A 22,607-nucleotide genomic window follows, 5' to 3' on the forward strand; every position below is an offset into this window, starting at 1 on the left:
CTTGATTATTTGACCGACGGCTCCTCCTTTTGCGTTGAAAAGTGACAACAGCTTTGGAGTGTGCCTGTCCAACCGAGACATAAATGTCGACTCAAGTGATATGCCACTGATTCTCAGGAACTCTTCACAGATCTGTAAAGAGAAGTATACCATCTTAGTTACATACCAGAAGTGATATGTTTGTTTTTTCTGTGAATTAAACCACATGAGAGTTTTGGATACAAATTAGTTTTCAATCAAATGAAAATCATGGACAGTGTCAAGCAGTAAAGGAATATATTCACTTTATAGTTATTTTTAAGTATGAAAAATGCAAGAATTAAATTTAATCTTTAGTCAAGTTTGTTGCCTTATGTGCCCCGACTTCACAACTGTGGGCCATTTACCATAATTGAGCAATGCGAAATTCAGCTGAATGTGGCACAGCATAAAAGAAACAGAGTCTGATGGTGAAGAAAGTTTTGTGAATTATAATTTGAAAAAGATACTGTTGACAGTACTGTTGCATACTGCACTGTATTTTTTAGCCATACCAGTAGATGACAAAGAATTGGATTTTAGCTAGTCAACTTTGCTGAGTTTACCTTACCTGTGATGGTTCAAAGAGGGCAGGCCATCTCTCTAGAAGATCTGCAACACTTGGGGCTTGACCTACTATCTCCTGTCTTCTCAAACTGAAGGTTCTTGACATCATCTCATTTATAACTCTGCCATTATTCTTTTTCTTTGTCTCAGAAATTAACTCCAGCCTGTTACTCTCAAGCGAATCTTCTGTTTGAATTGTTTGCAATTTTACCTATGTTTTACTTACCTGGGAATAGTTATAGCTGTAATTGTATCTATTCTGAAGTTTTTTCTTACCTGAATGTGAAGCTTAAGACCCCGGGAAACAAAAGCGCTTGGGTATCTAAAGATAAGGAAAATGCATGTTAGAATAAGGTTAAAAATCAATGGTAAATGTAACTTATTTAAGTAATAGGTTAGAAATAGTTTTAGGGTTTTTTCAACCCAAAATCTGTCATCAATTGACTATGCAGTATTAAAAAACATGGATCAAATTTCTAAAATCAGACAGACTACTAAGCATACATCTCTACATTCAAATATGTGCATCTGCTTTAGTAATGCTAAAGTATACTAATTATTATTTATTTTTTATCTGTTAGGTGTGCAGATACCTTAACACTGTGCAGCCAACTTAGCTTGCTATGTGTGCAGGATAGCTAGCTATACAGTACAATTTGCAAACCTAAGCTCATCTCCTTAGTGGAGTAAGCGATTTCGTGTGACTTTACATCACCAATAATTCGGCTAAATTTGCTCAATTTACCGTGTTAATCAGTCACTGAAATTCAGATCCGCTGGAACGAACAAACAGTTGAAGTGCCGAGGAAGATGCTGCATCTGCCCGGGAAAGTCCCCACCAGTGAAAAAGGGATAATGCCAACTTAAATATTTTAAAATATTTACGTTTGATGAACACACCTGCCACATCTACAGCTACTCTAATAAATTGTGTATGTGTCAACTCACTTTTATAACATTTCTTGGACACAACATCCACATACAAATAAACTACCCAAATAAATTGCAATAGTTTTATTTAAAATATATTGTTATATAAAAACTGACATATTTTAAGTAAAGAGGAAGTATATTGATACTTTTTAGTATAAAACAAATAAAATAGACTAGATTACAACTATTTAAATTATATAAAACCTACTCTGTGGCTGTAGCACTTTTTACAGTGTATAATACTTTATTTCTTATGTTGAACATAAAAAGAGAAGTTCCAGAGGAAGCAGAAGGAAACCTGGAGCTTTCAGTTCAGTTCAATTCAATTCAATTCAATTCAATTCAATTCAATTCAATAAAATAAAATAAAATAAAATAAAATAAAATAAAATAAAATAAAATAAAATAAAATAAAATAAAATAAAATAAAATAAAATAAAATAAAATAAAATAAATAATAAACAAAAATTGTTTTTAAAGTCATATGATAATTTTGTGTACAGAAGACTTTATTAACAGAAAATCTTGCCTTGACAGTTATGGTCACCATTCACATTCATTGTGTGAAAAATAGCACCTTGGACATTCTGATAAATATATCCTTCTGTATTTCACTGGAAAAACATCCTACAGGTTCAAATCAATGTGAGGGTGAGTAAAAGATGACAGACGTTTTATTTTTAGGTGAAGTATTCAATTAAAATAAGTATAAATGTAATAAGAATGAATTAAAAATGTAAATAAACAATCAAAACTCTGCACTCCAGTTAAAAATGTAAGCAAACAGTCAATTCTTTAAGTATTTTTAAAAGATGCTTATACAAGAAGAATGTATTGTTCTTTTCTCATGTCAATATTTAATAGTCTCAAATCACCCTAAAGAATATCACATAAAAAAATCATGATCATCCATGTTCAGTCACATATCATTTGAAGGCTATTTAATAATTTATTATTATTTGCAAATCTTAAGGATATGTCAAAGGATCACCCTCCCTGCCACCTTTCCTGCTATCAAACCGCCCATGATCTCAAAGCCCATTGCCTCACGACCCAACCTGCTGCTGTGCAACAATGCTCATATTCACAGCCTTCAGCCAGCAAATTGATTCTCTCATTCCTCACCACACCCTTGAACTCGGCCACCTGCAAAACGAACCCTGCTGGAAATTTCACTACAAATTACCTTATGTCTGCTCAGTCCCCCTGGGCGAAGAAAAACCCCTATTCTCTCCAGAACCCTTATCAAACACACATATAGTAAATTACAATAAATCCGCACTTGGATTAAAGCTACAATATATGCACTTTGAGGTTTGGGTGCTTAAAATATTACATATGTGTGTGTATATTTTTATATAACCTATATGTATGCATTCCCATAAACCAAGCCTGAACCTGCTATGTGCAAGCATGTTTCAAGGGACAAATGAAAGCAATACCTAAGGCGTACTGTAAATAACAATCTTCTACATGGAATGCTTTCATTTTTTTTTCTGCAACTTTAGTATAAGGCTGCCCTCTGGTGGATTTCGCTCACAAAACCATCAAACCAGGTGATCTATACATGCAGACGGATGAGTTTAAGGCAAAACTGCCAGGAAGATAAGTGTTGAAAGCTCCTTGGAAAAAGGATTAGGGCTGTTTTGTGGCCACGTGGCATTTTGCCAACCGCAGAAGTGAGCAAAGTCTTTAAAGCCACAGTGCCCAAATCTCCTCTCTGTTTTTTTACTCTATGCAGATGCTTCAGATTGACTGATTTGTCCCACAAGTACACTTCTCTACAAGCCCACAAAACACACAAATGGCTACTTGCTCCGGGGCAGGTTTTCGGAAACAAAACCCGCCAATTGTCACTCAAAACTAGCCCAATCTTACTTCGAGGGGGGTCCCCCGGTAAAAATCGCGTTCAGGGGGGTAAAATACATGTTTTTTGGCGCGGTTCCCCTGGTATAATTCGCATTCCTAAATATCACGTTGTTTGGGTCGCTTCAACCCGCGTACATGAAAAACAACCCGCGGCAACAGTGTTAAAGTAGCCCAATTATGTGGGAAAACAGGGGACTTGGCAACACTGACTTGCTCCTGTTTCGGACCCTTCAAAACAAGATTCCTCTCATACTGATGTGTATTTATCAATGGCAATCAAATATTCTAGACTTTTAAAAATGGTTTCAGAAGGTGTTTTCACGATGCCGTAGAAGAACCTTTCGGCAAACAGTTCTGAATAATATAATAATCTGAAGAACCTTTTTTCCACCATAAAGAACCGTTTGTGCAAAGGAAAATTTCCATGGATGATTAAGGTTCTTCAAGGAGCCATCAATGCCAATAAAGAACCTTTGTTTTTAAGAGTGTGGAAAGATTCTATGGATGTTAAAGTTTCTTAATGGAACGATTGATGCCATTAAGGAACCTTTATTTGTAAAAGTCTGCACGTTTTGAATTGATGTATAGATTGCAAAACCCTCAGAATACACACTTTGGGAGGTGCTCAGCTTTTTCATCTGTGCTGACTCTGTCTGTGTACTGTCTTACCAATATTCAGAATTTGAGATAATGTTCCTAAATCTTGGATCATGCGGAAATCAAAAAGCATTAGCAAATAGATCACATCAGAACTTGCTCTGGGAGTGTTAAGGTTTGCATAATAACTGCGGTTTGGGTTTGCAGACAAAGAAAGGGGTGGTCCTCTCACCCTCGGTCTGTGCTGCAGCAGCCGAGACACAGACGGAGAGAAGGCACAGGGCCAAAGCTGTGGGGCCTGGAGCAGGATCACAGGAGTGCCTGTTTCTGTGAGCTGAGCCTGCATGTGAGATGAAGCTTTCAGGTTGTGAGATCACATGGGACTGAGTCTAAGCAGCTGTTGAACGAATGCAAACAATACATTTTTTTTTTCTCTCTGTAAATTTCTTTTGATTTTTAACTCAATAAATCAAACCCATGTTGACTGTTGTGCAATGGGCATTTCACATTTAAACAATTTAAAATATTAATCCAATATTTGTATTTCATATTCGATATTACCTGCCTGAAGTCTTTTATTGATATGAATACAAATACTATTGTTTTATCCCACCATTAGGCTCTGCCATACCATTCAACCAGGCAAATTTGAGCGATAAATTAATTTAGACTGAAAACAAACAAACTAACAAACGGTTATTATAGTTGAATACAAAAAAACCCCAAAAAAAAACACGTTCATTACTTAAAATAAAACAAATGTTAACTGGAAATTAAATGTAATTTATTTCAGCTAGTTGCAACACATTTCTTTTTCAATTAGCTTAACTTGAAGTACTAAAATAACTAAAACTGAAAAAGAAAAATAACCATTAAAAAATAGATATATTTAAAAATAATAAAAATGATTTTAAATAAAAAATAAAAAAATAACTACAAATTAAATGAAATCTAATTCAAAATATCAATTAAATGTATATTATCGATGCTACAGTAAATAACACTGCTGCAAACTAAAGTGGATGGAAAAAGAAAAAAAGGACAATGAAGACTTGGAAGTGGAGTGCAAAAAAGATTGGAAACACATGGTATAGGACGGAAAAATGGCAGCAAGTCTGTGGGCAGAGACGATTTGTTGGTGGCCTATTCCCTTTTAGATAAGTTCCAAAAATGACAAAGTTGTTTGAAAGCTAGTTCCTCTAAAATAAGTAAAACCTCAATTAAAAAAACTAAATAAATAAATACACTCTAAAAAATGCTGGGTTAAATGCAACCCAGCACTGAATAAAATATGGACAAACCCAGCGGTTGGGTTCCTGCTCAGAAGGTTGGGTTAAACATTTAACCCAACTGTTGGTGGAAAACAACCCAATCGCTGGGTTTGTCCATATTTTACCCAGCATTTTTTAGAGTGTACAAATAAATAAATACAAATAATAACAATAAAAAGACTGCACAATTTTTAATCCCTAAAAATCGTCTCAGGTTACGTATGTAACCATGGTTCCCTGAAGGGAACAAGACGCTGCGTCGAAACGCATATGGGAACGCCTTCAGCGTGACCAGGCTCTGAATATGATGTGTAATCAGTCAAACAAGGGCGAGGCGTCACGGGCGGGGTGACGTCACGACCAGGAAGCATATAAGCACGTGCGGCGGAGCCGGCTTCAGCTTCAAGTCATGAAGCAAGCGCTGGCAGGGATGCCGGAAGTGTGGCAACGCGACGCAGCGTCTCGTTCCCTTCAGGGAACCATGGTTACATACGTAACCTGAGACGTTCCCTTCCAGGAACTTCGAGCTGCGTCGAAACGCATATGGGAACGAGATACCAACGCCGCCAGACTGACAAGTCCCTGCCTGGTGTCAGGACGAAAGGACAGAGGAGCCGGGAGTGGCTCGGATGTCGAGGTCATAGAACCTAACGAAAGTCAGGGGTGTGGACCACCCAGCTGCGTTGCAGATGTCCTGCATGGAACACCTGCCCAGAAGGCCTTGGAGGCCGCCACACCTCGGGTTGAGTGCGCTCTGACTCCCACCGGCGGGGGGAGCTCAGAGGCCTCGTATGCCAAAGCCATGGCACCCACAATCCACCTACTAAGAGGAGGGCTTCGTAGCAGGAAGACCCATCCTAGGCGGACCATAGCACACAGGCAGCTGGTCCGACTTTCTCCACAGGGAGGACCTGTGGATGTATGCGTCTAGTGCTCGCACTGGACACATACGGTTGCTTCTCCTGGTCTGGCTCCCCGAAGGGAGGAGGACAGAAGGCCTGCAGTACGACCGGCTGTGGAACGACCGATGGGACCTTCGGAACATACCCCACGCGGGGGTAGAGGAATACTTTCGCCGAACCGGGCGCAAAGTGAATAGAGGCCGTAGTCAGGGCCTGAAGGTCACTCACCCTCCTCAGAGAGGTGATAGCCAATAAGAAAACGGTCTTGATAGTGAGGAGTCTCTCAGTTAGCTCCTGAATGGGCTCGAAAGGTGCATTGCACAGAGCCTCCAGAACCACAGCCAGATCCCACGTAGGGACGAGATCGTACCGGAGGCCTCAGCCTCAGCGCACCGCGGAGGAAACGTGTAACCAGGGGGTGTCTACCCACTGACTGGCCACCGGTAAGGCCGTGGTATGACGAAATAGCTGCCACGTAGACCTTAACAGTGTAATGGGTTACCCCTGTGGAGAAACGGGCCTGCAGGAACTCCAGTACTGCACCAACGGGGCAGTTGACTGGGTCGAGCTGGCGGTCCCCGCACCAAGAAGTGAAGAGCCTCCACTTCAAGGCGTACAGTTTCCTCGTAGAGGGAGCTCTGGATTGGAGGATGGTCTCGACAACCTCGGTTGACAGACCGGAAGCTATGAGCTGTGCCCCCTCAGGGGTCACACCAACAGCTTCCATCACTCCGGGTGAGGGTGCACCTCGGTGCCCCCGGCCTGTGAGAGGAGGTCCCTCCTGACGGGCACTTCCCACGGAGTGCCGTCGAGGAGAGATATCAGGTCCGAGAACCATACTCGGCCCGGCCAGAACGGTGCTACTAACAGTAGACTGACCTCGTCCCGGCGCACCCTCGCCAGAACTCCAGGGAGCAGAGCGATCGGGGGGAAGGCGTACAGACGGAGCCTCGGCCACGTCTGTACCATAGCGTCCAGTCCCAGAGGAGCTGGAGGGGTCAGCGAGAGCCAGAGAGGACATTGTGCTGACTCTTGAGTCGCAAAGAGGTCCACCTGGGCCTGGCCGAAAATACCCCAAATCTGCTTCACCACCTCGGGGTGAAGCCTCCATTCCCCGGGCCTCAGCCCCTGCCTCGACAGGATGTCTGCTCCCACATTGAGATGCCCAGGTATGTGCATAGCTCTCAGAGATAAGAGCTTGCCCTGGGACCACACAAGGATCTGGTGTGCCAGCTTGTACAAGGGGCGCGACCGCAGACCTCCTTGGTGGTTGATGTAAGAGACCTTACATCAACCACCTTGGTTGATGTAAGAGACAGCGGCCAGACCGCTGTCTCGATGCGGCGCACCGGAATGAGACGCGCAATCTGGCGGCTGAGGCGAGTTTCTCGGCTCCGCGCTGCCGGGCGGACAAACCTGAGAAACATACTCGCTGGGACCGGCTGTGCCCTGGAACAGCGGCAGGGTCAGCAGACAAGTCCCTGGAGGGCACCGAGGTGAAGTGGTCACCGAGTGCCGCGGTGCAAGCCACTCCACCCCAGTAGGGCTAGCCCGTCAGGACCTTTTGCGCGAGGAGCTGGTATGCAGAGGAGGCTGCGCCCGCCCAGCAGCCACCTGAGTTTAGAGAGCGCGCATACCCTCTGCCCACCAAAGATGTTGTAAGCAGAGCAGGAGCCTTCAAAGGCGATGCCGTAGAGGGAGACAGATAGCTCGCAAGCGTCTGTTCAACCCGCGGCATCGCCGCATACCCGCGCTCATTCAGTTCCCGCGGGAACGAATGGCCGGGACGAAAAGATTTCACCCGCGATCTCGACACCTCGGTGAGGAGATCGGGGAAAACGGAAGGCTCCTGTGTAGAAGTAGCTCTCTGGGGCGAGAGAGGCGGCGAAACCTCGTCAACGCTCGTCACATCAACCTCCTCGGAGGACGCAGCGTCAAGCCCTCGTCTCGGGGGAAGAGACCGCTTCCGAACCGAGAGACGGGGCGCCAGATCAGGCGCGGGAGGAGATAGGGCTTTTTCTCTTTTTTTCTCTCTGCAAGCCCCGCAAGCGCAGCCGCCGCTCTGCCTTTTTTTCTCTCTGATTTAAAGGCAGAAGCAGGACCGGCTTTATTCATTTTATGCTTGTGCAAACACTGCAGCTTACAAAGCTCATAGTTATATCATATTGGGGTGACAGAGGCGGCGAAACCTCGTGAACGCTCGTCACATCAACCTCCTCAGAGGAAGAGAGACGAAGCATTGAGCCCTCGTCTCGGGGGAAGAGACAGCTTCCACACCGAGAGACGGGGCGCCAGATCTGGCGGATATGGGAGGAGACAAGGACATGCCCGTCTCACACTCGCCAGCCAGATCAGCCTGCGAGCCCCACGAGTGCACCGCCGCTCTGCCTCGGCAGCAGCGGGACCGGCACCGCGTGGGGAGCTCGCGAAGGCTCCCTTTTAGAAGAGAGCCCTCCGGGTGCGGAGACCGATTCTGCGTGCTCCGCACCCAGGCAGACCACGCAAAAATCGTGATATAGCGAGGGCAAGGATGCACACACGACTCAAAACGTGGTCTGAAAGCTTCACCCCTGAGCTTGCCCTTGGCTTTGGCATGATACTGAATGCTTTCCACTTAAAACTAGGACAAACAACAGTAAATAAGACTGACACACACAGAGCGCTTCGCTGAATGACAAAAAGCTGAAGCCGGCTCCGCCGCACGTGCTTATATGCTTCCTGGTCGTGACGTCACCCCGCCCGTGACGCCTCGCCCTTGTTTGACTGATTACACATCATATTCAGAGCCTGGTCACGCTGAAGGCGTTCCCATATGCGTTTCGACGCAGCTCGAAGTTCCTGGAAGGGAACTAATTTTGCGCTTGTTAGCAAATTCAATGCTACTTTTTTTTTCTAAATTCACCACCATTAGTGTGCATTTTGCCTCCAGATGGTGTCAACAAAAACAACTAAAATATTTAGTGGCTATATTGGGTTTGTACAGTTTACTATTACATAGACTTTAATCACTCACAATCCAAAAGTTACTTTACATGAAACATGCAATGAGACTGCTTTTTCATTACATAGTTCCTAAATATGTGGCCTTTTCATAGAGAATAATGAGTGAAAGTCAGCTTGGGTCCAGGTTTTCTTCTGTTTACAACCATATAAGCAACTATAAGGCATTACTCAGAAGGCCATGAAGAACCTTTTAAATTATTTTCTTATTGGTCAATGACAGAATAGCTGCGCTGTTGAATTACAAAATGCCATTTGAAAACATTTTACTTTGTTCAACCCTCTTTACATACTTTATCTTCATCTCGCATTCCGGCATTAGAACCAATACCAGAAAATTCACCCTATTGTTTTTATTTGAAAAGGAGTTTTAATGTATTCACCCATTGGCCATCCCAGTGCAATACACATATGTGACCCTGGACCACAAAACCAGTCTTAAGTCGCTGGGGTATATTTGTAGCAATAGACAAAAATACATTGTATGGGTCAAAATGATTGATTTTTCTTTTATGCCAAAAATCATTAGGATATTAAGTAAAAATCATGTTCCATGATGATATTTTGTAAATTTCCTTCTGTAAATATATCAAAACTTAATTTTTAACTAAGAACTTCATTTGGACAACTTTAAAGGCGATTTTCTCAATATATATATATTTTTTTTCACCCTCAGATTCCATATTTTCAAATAGTTGTATCCAAATATTGTCAGATCCTAAGAAACCATACATCAATGGAAATCTTATATATTCAGATTTCAGATGATGTATAAATTTCAATTTTGAAAAATGTACCCTTATGACTGGTTTTGTGGTCCAGGGTCACATATGTAAGAAAAAAAAACAGTACTATAATTCAAAATATATGTTTTAATGTCTCAATCCAAAGGTCAGCATGTGTCCATCTGCACATGAGTTTATCCCTTCCTGTGAAATATGTTTTTATTGCACTTCTAATGACTGAACAAACAGTTATTTAATACAAGTCCATTCTTTGGCACTGCTGGCACTGTAGTGCCTTTCCACACTGAAAAAAAAACTATTTGGCAGTAGTGTTCAAAATCAAAACAAAGAAATTAATACAAATTTGAGTTAGCACAAAATACCATTCAGACAAACACGTATAAAATTGCAAAATATCATATCCAATTTTTATAAAGTACTTTTGTTGCTTTTCCTTCTTTGCATTTTTCTGTAATTGTATATCAGTGCTTGGTGAAATTATTGCAAAGACAGGACCAAAAAAATATGGATGAGAAAATCTGTTTCATTATGACTTAAAACTGAAAGTTTTTTTGTATTGTTTTTTGTTTTGTTGTTGTGTTTTTCTCCACAAAGAAAAAGTGTTATAACCATTTCATCATTCTGTTAAATAATAGCACCCATAAAACCAATAACAACAGTTTCAACAATCTGAGTGTGGAGTGTAGATGTAATGCCCAGTTTGTAATGCAAACTCATAAATTGTCTCTTTAGGTACCTTCACTATGCAAAATAAATTAAAGTGATGGCTCACCAAAAAACGTATATTATCATTAACCCACCCACATGTCTCTCCATATTCATGTTACTTTCTTTTTCTGTGGAACACAAACTTCGAATAATGTGATCTTTTTCATGCAAAATAAATTGGGATTGGATGTGTCATATTACAAGTCTTTTGAACCCAAATGTTACCTTTTTTATTATTTTGGATGATCTATCCACTTAAATGAACGTACCATAATAATGTGAACCAACGCTATCTCACGACCAATTCGTACGTATTTTACAAGGTGGCTAATTCATACAACCTCACTCGTACGATTCTGTACGATTTGTCTCAACCCCAGTGACGGGTTTGTTTAGGGTCGGGGTTAGGTGTAGGTCTTTCGTACAAATTCATACGAATTGTGCAACTCGTAAAATATGTACGATTTGGCAAAAATCGTATGAATTTGTACAAGTGAGCTTGTAAGAATTCATAGCCACCTCGTAAAATATGTACGAATTGCCGTGAGATCAGGCTGTGTGAACTTGTAATACTAAGTTGATCAAAGTACCAAAGAAAATTGTAGGCATCAAACCAAATTCCAAATTTTCAAATGCTATACTCACTTTTTCAAGGTGATTTTCTATTATATTCCCGAGGTCCAACGAGCTGACGCTCACCCCGTACTGTTTGAGGTAGGCACAGTGATGTTGTTCATTCTATTGTCCACTGATTCACCATTATCTTGAGTTTTAAAATATACCACATAGAATATTGGCAGGACAATGCCAATGAGCAACATGGCAATTACAGCGTTCCACCATTGGATTCCCCAGTCTGCACCGTAGCTACGCAAACGCTGGCTTCTCCACCCCCATCGTTTGGATAACCTGGAACCACTGGAAAATACCTCTTCTGAGGGGTCTGTGCTTTGGATCAGACGCTCAATGTCACTGTCCACCTCTTTTAGGTAATTGGTGTACTCCTGCACCTGAGGTCTTCCAGAGACGTTTGCTTCAGCACTGTCTGACGATGCTACATCATTGGAGGGTCTTTGCTGGGGGTTCCTGAGTTCAGAGTTGGCCTCAGTTAGCAAGCCATGCTTCTTTACAGGGATTTTGATGGACTTCAGTGCATACATGTCCTGCTCTTGAAAAAGGTTGTTCACCCTTTTTATGTCAGCCACCTGGAAGCCATAAAAATGATTATTTTTAAAGGAAATGTTCACTCCAAAAATGAAAATTTGCAGAAAATGTACTCATCCTCAGGCCATCCAAGATGTAAATGAGTTTGTTTCTTCAGCAGAACAGATTTGGATAAATTTAGCATTGAACAAACTCATCTACATCTTGGATGGCTTGAGGGTGAATAAATTTGCATCAATTTTCTTTTTGGGGTGATCTATTCCTTTAAGGGCCTAAATGAGAATGATCTATTCTGCGCTATCAAACACGATACCTTGCATCCATATTGAAGGGCAAGTTTGTTGAGATTGTCCTCATGTGAGATGTCCCGTTCCAACAAGAGCATTTCTCCCACTCTTTCTCTCTCCTGTGAGGATGAGTCTCTGCTTCGAGGCCGGAGCTCCATGACATTGAGTTCCTCATCCTCAGATGAAACTTCTGGTTCTTCTTGTCTGTGTCTGAACATGTACACTTTGCCATCCGCACTGGCATGTACATCTACTGGAGCCTGAAAGGCTCGAGGGAGAGGATCTACTCGCCTCATCACTGCAACCAGACCAATATCTAAAAGAATAAGTAGTAAGGCCAGTTCAGTTTGCATACACAGTACATTCAATTTCAAAGGTTTGGAGCGAGCATTTTTTTAAGGAATTGAAAATTTTATGAAACAAAGATTAATTCAAATGTGACAGTAATTTACAATGTTACAAAACATTGTAATTTCAATTAAATTCTGTTCTTTTGAACTTTCTATTCATCAAGCAAAAATGATATACATACATATATATGCGCACACACACACACACACACATATAATTTTCCACACAAAACATATTTTTTGTTTTTAACACCAAATATTTCTTCAGCAACAAATCATTTATTAGAATAGTTTCTGAAGTATCATGACACTGAAGACTGCAGTTACGCTGCTAAAAGAATAACCAATAACTTTGCCATCACATAACTAAATGACATTTTAAAATAAATTAGTGTAACAGTTGTAACAACAATAATATTTCACACAATTACTGTTTTTTTTTTTTTCCTGATCAAATTTTGGTGAGCATACAAGACTTTTTCCAAAAATATTTTAAAACATTGAATGGTAAACTAAACTTGTAATGGTAGTGTTCATCAACTTCACTTCTATGACTTAGGAGTTGAGTTAGATTATAAATACATGTAATTATTTTTTTTTATTATTATTATTTATTTATTTATTGTTTGTTTGTGTATATGAATATAACAATCAAACTTTATTGGAAACATAATCCTTACCCTCATGAATTATATTTCTATACTTTTCATGTATAAATATGTATTGTAACATTTTACACTTGTACCAGGAGGATAACAACAAACAAACAAACAGGTTAATATTACTTGTAAAAATAATTATTTCATTGCACACCATATGCAATCAAACAGCAATTATGTTAAATTGTGCAAAAGATGTAAAATATTATTTAATTGTGAATATTTATGATACATAAAATGCTACCTATAAAATTTGCCTTATAAAGATAAAGGAGTTGCATTTTATTAATGTTTAAAATGTGTTATTATTTCCAATTTAAGATGTATTGACAATTAAACTGTGGGAATGTTCATTGTGGGACTGTCAGAAAACACGTTCTTCTGTGTTGCATTTATATACACTGTTAGAAATGGGTATAAACCAAAATAAATAACCTATTTAGGATGTGAAATTTTATTTAGGGTCTTTTAAGATAATTTATTTTCTACAGGACCAAAAGTACTCATAGTCGAAAAACAAAACTCCAACATATTACCTTAACTCTTGCAAGGAAACAGCATTCTCTCTGCTGTCAGAAGATTTACAACAGTAATAACAGGTAATCAACTTTATTGTAATAAAAAGTTTGTAACTACAGTAAGAAACATAGGCTACTGCAGAATGTAACCAACACGAAACAATGCATCATTGTTCATAAGCATACATTTACTGTATTGTGACATTGTGGAGACTTAGTAGCTCTACCTCAGAACAAAAAAATAAATAAAATAAAATCAGAGCTGGAAAGTGATTATTGAAACTATCAACCTAGAACACCGTTACATCAACTGGCATTGACTGAAAAGATTTTCCCCCAAAACTGTACAAAACACAAAACAAACAAAATATACCTTACATTTGTTAAGAAAAATTAATGGAGTATGTGTACAGTAAACACTTCTAAAGGTTACAGTAACCGACACTCGTAATGTTTTCTATAGCCTACATTCATCTCCGAAGTAAATCCGCTTTTTCATAGCTTTCCCAATTAGTGAATTGAATCTGAATAATACTCACCTTTCTAGACAAAAACAGCTACATGGTGCTGACAAAAATATCCCCAAGTGTCATTTTAGAAACTTCATAACGCAACCGAGCGTGCTGGTGCTGGCGAGAAGGCCACTGTAGATTGACAGGTCCTCCAGCCAATCAGCTCGTCGAAGAAGGCGAATCCTCCAAGTACACCCGGAATCCTCTACAGTAGATTTAGTTGCCTATTACATAAGTGGTTTGCGTGCCCGATATTTTTTTTTTTTAATAAATAATATATGACGTCTTTATTTCGAAATCAAAATCTGGTGTCAGGCGTTCAATTAAAATGGTAAAGTGTCATGGTGCATTACCCGTGGCTTGTGTTTCCCCAAGACTATAAAGTTTCTCTCTGTTAAGTGTGGTTGAGAACAAGGGCGCTTCTTACGTGTCACGGCAGGATGTAGGTGTTTGTAGTAGTCTTTAGATGAACAGTCTATAGATGAACACATTTATGAGTAATTGTGCAAATTTAATCATTTTATCAACAATTGTTACTACCTATTGTCATAACAAATTAATATTGCATCTCCTTTAAAATCAATAGCCTATTAAAGATTTCTTTCTTCCTTTCTGATTTGGTGCCAAGAAACATTTCTTATTGATATTCACGTTAAAAACAGCTAATATTTTTGTAGAAACGTTATTTTTTTAAGGATTCTTTGATTAATAGAAAGTTTAAAGAAGATGAAAAAGTTAAAGAAGATTTAGAATGCTAATATTTAGTAATCAAATACATTATGTAGCCTTTAATGCCTCTTAATGCCATTTAATGCATCACTTTTGAATAAACATAATTTCTTTATTTACGTTATATAATGTAAAAGATAAGATAGTCACACATTAATCTTTCAGTGGATCATACTTCTGCTAGATTACAATTTTTATTTCAGGCACCAAATTGGTGATTTCTTCTGTGAAAAAAAAAAAGTCTTGGGACCATATCTAAACAAATCTGAAATCTGAAAACTGAAAAGCAGTAACAAGAACAGATGTGGCTTATTGTGTTACATTGCTTCCGCGTTGAAACAAGTCAGTTGAGGTTGGAAACATGAAGCTGTGGGTAAGGCATTCTGACAAAAATGTGAACTGATCACGAAAAGGTTGAATCACATGGTTTCGAAAATCTGAAATACATCGAAAAGGCTATTCAGGTTTGGATTGACATGAGGGTGAATAAATGATGACATAATTTTTGTTTTGGGTTAACTATCTTTTTAATAGGCAAATAAGAAGAATGTATTTCACCGAAGAGTGTAAAGACCATCGACTCTTTTTATTTCTCCTCTTTTCCTTCTTGTTTCACTTCTGTTTCAGTTTGTATAACCATTTCTTACTATGTGTACTTAAGTTGTTGTTTTTAGCATGTGTGTTTGGCAGTGTTATTTCTTAGGATTACTGATAAACTATACTGTCGTGATTTGTGGGTTTGGATTTTGTTTTCCCTTCATAATAAAACACTTCATTCAAAAACTGCATGTTGTGTTTACTTGTGTTATCTTTGATTAATATTTAAATTTGTTTGATGATCTGAAACATTAAAGTGTGACAAACATGCAAAAAAATAAAAAATCAGGAAGGGGGCCAACACTTTTGTGTGTGTGTGTGTATATATATATATATATATATATATTGAATTTATAAATGCGTATGTATATTTATGTATGTATGTGTGTGTGGTTGTACATATATATACACTGTAAAAAAAAAGAAGTTGAGCCAACTTCAAATTTCAAGGCAACCAGCTTCAGCAGATTTTTGAGTTCTCTCAACTTATTTTTCAGAAAATTTCGCAACTTTTTGTTGTATAAACTTAAAACAAGAAGTTGAGAAAACTCAAAAATCTGCTGAAGCTGGTTGCCTTAAAATTTTCTTTTTTTCTTTTTTTTTTACAGTGTTTTTTTTTGGTGTTTGGCTTAGTGTTATGTTAGAATCATTATTATACTCATACCTTTTGTTTAATATTTTGAATAGTTTTTTGCTTTATTTAAAAAAAAAATTTCATTTAAATGTTAAGTTTTTTAAATTTTGTTGTATGCATTTGTCATTTTTATTTAATTTTTTATTTTTTAAATGTGTAGGTAGTATTTATAAAGTTTTAGCTTTTCTGTTTTTAGTTGTTTTAATACTACAATAATACTGCTAAATGACAAAATAATAATAATATATATATATATATATATATATATATATATATATATATATATATATATACATACATACACACACATACACACACACACACACACACACACACACACACAACACACATACATACATACATACATACATATAGACATATATACATACATAAATGCATAAATATTACATATACTGCCAGTCAAAAGCTTTTGAACTGTAAGATTTTTAATGTTTTTTTTTTTTAAATCTCTTAAAATGACTTTTCTCTTTGAATATATTTTAAATGTTATTGATTTCTGTGATTTCAAAGCTGAATTTTTAGCATCATTACTCCAGTCACATGATTCTTCAGAAATCATTGTAATATTCTGATTTACTGCTCAAAACATTTTATTATTACTATTGTTGTTGTTATCTTGAAAACGGCTGAGTAGATTATTTCAGGTTTCTTTGATAAATAGAAAGTTTGGAAGAACAGCATTTATCTGAAATATAAATCTTTTGTAACATTATAAATGTTTTATCATCACTTTTGATCAATTTAAAGCATCCTTGCTAAATAAAAGTATTAATTGGAATCTGATTGATTGATTGCTTCTGGCTCCCAGATGTCTTTTATACAGGTAACAAACTGAGATTATGAACACTCCCTTTAAGAGAGTGCTCCTAATCTCATCTTCTTACCTGTACAAAAGACACCTGGGAGACAGAAATCTTGCTGATTGATAGGGGATCAAATACTTATATGACTCATTACAATGCAAATCAATGTATAACGTTTTTAAAATGTATTTTTCTGATTTTTTTTGTTGTTATTCTGACTCTCACTGTTCAAATAAACCTACCATTAAAATTATAGACTGATAATTTCTTTGCCAGTGGGCAAACGTACAAAATTAGCAGGGTATCAGTTTATTTTTTTCCCCCACTGTATCTATAGATTAGAATGTGCTGACAGTCCCCGAAGGATCTTTTCAGTCAGTCTACTTTGCAACACTTCTCAGTTAGACCTCAAGATGTCACCATATATCTGCAGTAGTTTTAAAACAATTTGCTCAAGGATGGTTTGCAGTAAAGCATTTTAAACCTCTATTTGCCAAAGGTCCATGTCCCTCATTCACCTTCTTTGTCAGAATATTTTTTGTCTGCTCCAGTCCAGGAATCAATTACCATGGCAGGGCTGTGTCAGAGCACGCAGTGCTATTGAGGTGCTTCAGGTCGCCTTAGTCACTCCTGCTAAAGCACAGGTCAACGCTCAGGCTCAGCAGTTCATGATGGAGGACAAGAGCCTGCTGTAGTTGATCCATATTTGGACACTGATGTTGGGAGCATCATTTGTCAGTCCTCTTTAAGATTGACTAGCACGGTTTGTTTGAGCAGATAATGCCTTCTGCTTGCCATTATGGGGTCAGATATAACAGCAAGTTACACACACATATATGTTTTTGTGTGTTTTGACACTGTTCTTGTGTTGTGTGAAAAAAGGGATCTTTTCAAATCCAATTTGGGCTATTGTCATATATGGTACAGGATTTGATACATGGTCACACAACCCAAGTGTGAACTGTCAAATCTGAATTAATTTTCAATTTAATTTTCATTTTATTGTTAATTAACATCACACATTACAGTGTAGGAGCAAATGCTTGTCATCGTTCAATGCATTTTGCCTTACCAGACAAAATTATAACGAAGCAACACACTGAAATAACTATTGTAATTGATTTTTGGAAGAAACTTGAGTTGAGAATACTGGAATATATTGTAGTCAAATAAATCTGTTAGTCTTGTAATATGCAATTCAACTTATAACACAAAATGCAAGTTTACATATGTCATTTTTTGCCATTGTTTGTATCTGTATGGATAATGCACATGACATTTTTGTAAATATGCAGGTCATTTCAGGCCAAAAAGTAGCAGCAATGTAAACTGTCAAAGCAAAACTATGAGATAATCAGAAGTAAGCATAAAAGTATATTAAAATTAAGTAAAAAAATTGATTATTGTAACAAAATATTATAATAAAGTAGTTATATAAATCATGCAGTCTTATAAGACAACAGTACTTTTTCTTTTCTTTTCTTTTCTTTTCTTTTCTTTTCTTGCATAATGCATTGACATTACAGTACAAAATGGCTCTTTTGGCATATGCTGAACAACTGTAAGCATTATTTTCATATGAGAGGCAATTTTCATATGGGAGCATGCGTAAACGTCATTTAAAATGAAATAGGAAACTATTTAAATATCACCAGATCTTTTAGTAATTATATAACTGTTCACTGCTGAAAGTCAATGACAGGCAAATATGCCATTCATGCACAACAGTACAGTTAACCTTCCTAGTAGAATCCTTCCCAGAACTAGGTATATGTGCATTCTCAGTGGCAGATTACACAGACGACATGATCTGATGAGAATACAAGCTGTTATCTGGGTCAGCGCTAGTCTTCAATTTCACGCCCTGAAACATCCATCATATCTGTATTGTTCCTCTCCATGGAGTTTATTGACCTTCGTTTCTTGGCAAAAGCAGACTGTCACCAACTTTTCTTTGCCATTTCTGTAAGTTAGCATGTATGTTTAGCTTGTGTTTTGAAGTGTGGCGTGCTAATGAAGGGATGACTGCAGTAGAGCCTGAGCTAATTGAAGCTTTGCATGTTTCACTGCTTCCACTCCTATGAATTGTTGACATTTAACTGACACCATGATTTATATATAACTCTTGTAAGCCACTTAAGCTTTTAAAAATAAGTCAAATTATTTTCATATACAGTATGTCACAGTATGTGTAACATTTTACCATCCATGCACACTTAAAACCAAAAGCCCTTCCAAAAAGGGCAATCAGCTGACCTTCAGTCAACCCCATATGGTACCTCAAATAAACAGTAAGCACGGCACTTAACTACAGCTGACCTATTTTTACATAAACGCGCTGTGAGAATTTCAACACTTTCTTCTGACCTGAAAAAAATATTTGCTTATAAGTATGTTTTACTTAAAGTAGATGCTTAGTAATTGTATTCATATTGATTTTTAAATTGGTTAAATTGTCACTGATTCAAGGCAACAGACAGCAGCTGGACACTTTTTTATTGTCTTGATAACACCTTCATTCAATGCAAAAACCTCCCTGAAGGGGGAGCAGGAGCAAATGTGACAAAACAAAAATTAGCACGAAGCAGCACATCATATAATTTACATCACATTCAGATGCAGGGTGCAACTCTGAACATGGTGCAACAGAGTGGCATAACATGCTGTGTTTCTGGGCCACTGAGCAGCATGTCAAACTGACAGAGAGAGAACAAAAAGATGGAGAGAGATGCTGAGAGAGAGAGGAAGGTCAGATGCAATGTAACAATGAATAATTTTCGGATAGTGCGGCAGAAGAGCAACAGAATTACAATCATGATACAGTTTATACAAGTTCTGTCTATTTATCTACATACTGAACTACATAGGCACACACATATTGTCAATACTACTAATAATAATGATACCAACAACAAAAACAACTATAATAATAAATAATATTCCAATAATAAATATGTATTACTATCATAATTACAAACCTTAATTTACAATTATACTTAAATGGCAATGTTAAATATATTGTATTGTAATTAAAAGTATCATTCTCATTTAAGTATTGTGTTTTGAAACAATAAGTATATATGGTATATATAAATATTATATTATATATAATTACCATAAGTATTTTTTATGTCAAGTATATTCTTATCAATTATATTACCATTGATTTTTAAATTGGTTTAATCTGATTCAAGTATCAGACCTAAGGCAATTAAGAAAATACATATAATATAATATAATATAATACAATACAATATAATAATTGTAATATATGATAAACGATTATGAAACCAAATTTATTTCATCCTAGAGCCAACATAAAGCCATTAAGGTTAACATACGTGATAGACTACAACAGTTTATATGATATCCTCAGCTTATTTATTTATTTATATATATATATATATATAGGATGGATTTGAGTGTTTTAAATGTTCATTTGATCTGTATCCACCTCTAGATGGCAGTATAGTCCTTTGTATTTAAAGATATTTTAGTCCAGATGTTGTTGGATATTTTTCCAATAACAAGTTTAAAGATAAAAAAAAACACACACACACACTAAACAAATTCATTAATTTGGGTAAAACATATTGCAAATATTAATGTCTGTATAAATTTGATCTACAGCCTTATTTCTACTAAACCTAAATCTCCATAAAACTCATTTTAACAGACCTACGGAACCTCAAATACAGACAAAGAAACACTTTTAAAAATCTGATGTATGTAAGAGAGGGAAACTGTTGTTTGTTTATGCTCGCTGCATGTCCGTGTCCATGTTTCTAGCACAGGTGATTTGCCGATCAGCGTGAGGCCAGTCGTTATGTCTGCGGGGGTCAGCGAAGGCAGTGTGGGGAAACAAAATTAATCCTCGTGGCTCTAGGTTATGGCAACAGGTCAGGAGTTTATTGATTAAATGTCAGCTACCCAGGTGAATGTGATTCGTAACTCTGAGGAGGCCCCTGCGCACGATCCATCACATGATATCCAGAGGAAGATTAAAGGCCGTATGACAGACTAAACACTTTCAGGCGGGATGAAGGTTCGTCCATCCATCCATCCATCCATCCATCCGTTGGTTCAAGCCTTTAAACCTCCTGTTGTGTTCAAAAACTGGATACAACTTTTGTGTTGGGGGTCAAATGGACCTAAATTGGTTTTCATGCAATTTGCCAAAAATTGACCATGATAAATACTAAAGATTCATGTAAAAACAGAATACCTCTATTGTAGCTTGTCGGAGACTAAAAAAAATATAAAATACGTGAGAAATTTAATAATTCCCATCAATTTTATTGTGTTATTTTCTGTTGTGTTAGGGGTCGATTTGACACATATTTTTATGTTTGAAATTTAGCTGCACAGACACAAATTAAAACTTTTTTTGTCATGACTACTTGTAGTGACTATTTGCACACTGTAGTGCAAATAACTACAAGCAATAACTACATAGCATCTAACATTATTTGTACATAAAGTTGCATTTATTGTCATTTGCAGGCTATTTCCTCTGCTTTTTTGTTATGTGTGTTTTTTAAATGCTTGTGAGCTTTAAAAATGGGTCTCTCATGCTTTTTTCCTCCCAATGCTACAACAGTCTAGTAATTGAGATCTAAAAAAAAAAAAAAAAAAAAAAAAAACTTGGTTATAAAAACTTATAAACAAGTTATATTTCCTTGGATGATTCAAAAGACAAGTCTCAACTGCAAGTAAATCAACTCTGAATAATACATTTCTTAAAGTGCCCGTATTATTGGTAATGAAAGGTTCATATTTTGGTTTTGGGAGTCCCCAACAACAGGTTGACGTGCATGCAAGTTCAAAGAACACTTTCAGTGTCTTATAATATGCATTTATTTTTCACCTTACTTGCTCAACGACTCCCAAACGATTTACTCAATGATTCATTTTTCCAAACCCCTCCTTTGTGTGATGCTAATCTGCGGTGATTGGTCTCATTTTCATTTCATCATGCCTGTAATGCCTGATAAAGCAGAGCAGCGCTGCTTTGTGTACAGCCATTACCCGGGAAACCGTTATTTTTACTGCTCCAAAAGCGGCACCTAGTGGCAAAGAGTGAATTTACATTTTCATTCAGACCAACGCGAAAAGACCAACAGACTCGCTTCAATGATTCAGAATTCTTTTGAGAGACAATAACTTTATACACGGTGCACTTTCAGATTTAAAACTTTGCAAGATGTTTTCATTCACTAAGAGCTGTTACACACTGCATGAGAGGTAATTTTCTAAATTCCATAATACGGGCACTTTCATTTCTCCTTTAGTTCGTATTTTCTACAATAAAGGTTTTTTTATCTAACTCTTTAGTGTTTTTCAAAGGGTTGACTTGACAAATTGCATAAAAAAACAACGGCGGTTTGAAGAGCCTTGAGTTGAAACTTAGCATGACCACATTCATGACCCTGAATCATAAATATTCACCAAATTGCAAGAAGGAATAAACACGTTAGCCAGTATTTCAAACAGTTTTCTTAAAACTGTCGGTCAAATTGACCTCAACACAACAAGAGGGTTAACGTCATAATCCATAATCCTACAGAACAGCCTCCCATTCCCTTGAGAAAGGTACGTGTGTCATCATAAGCGAATTTGATTGACAAGTGTACTTCAAGGCCCAAGGTTAATGGTGTTGACATCGAAACCATTCAACGGGTTAAAGGCTAGAATGAGAGTTCTGAAGATCATGCTCTCTTTG

The 22,607-nt window shown here is 37.6% G+C and overlaps 1 protein-coding gene across 2 annotated transcripts; it reads right to left on the reverse strand.

Annotated features, from left to right (window-relative positions):
* Nucleotides 1–10,016: 10,016 nt before the first annotated feature.
* On the reverse strand, nt 10,017–14,232 carry LOC306888124 (lysM and putative peptidoglycan-binding domain-containing protein 4-like). 2 transcript variants are annotated; one of them, XM_079446276.1, is made up of 4 exons: nt 14,129–14,205; nt 13,608–13,637; nt 12,089–12,378; nt 10,017–11,816 (listed from the first exon to the last, which is right to left on the reverse strand). In XM_079446276.1, exons 3-4 carry the CDS (start codon nt 12,356–12,358, stop codon nt 11,307–11,309), a joined length of 780 nt encoding a protein of 259 aa, XP_079302402.1. In that variant the 5' UTR covers nt 12,359–12,378; nt 13,608–13,637; nt 14,129–14,205; the 3' UTR covers nt 10,017–11,306. The 2 variants fall into 2 exon arrangements, with proteins under 2 accessions (XP_079302402.1, XP_079302401.1); XM_079446275.1 differs by lacking the exon at nt 13,608–13,637 and having other exon boundaries at nt 14,129–14,232.
* Nucleotides 14,233–22,607: the final 8,375 nt, after the last annotated feature.

The sequence above is a fragment of the Barbus barbus genome (genome assembly GCF_936440315.1).
Source record: "Barbus barbus genome assembly, chromosome: 22".
In the NCBI taxonomy this organism is placed as follows: domain Eukaryota; kingdom Metazoa; phylum Chordata; class Actinopteri; order Cypriniformes; family Cyprinidae; genus Barbus; species Barbus barbus.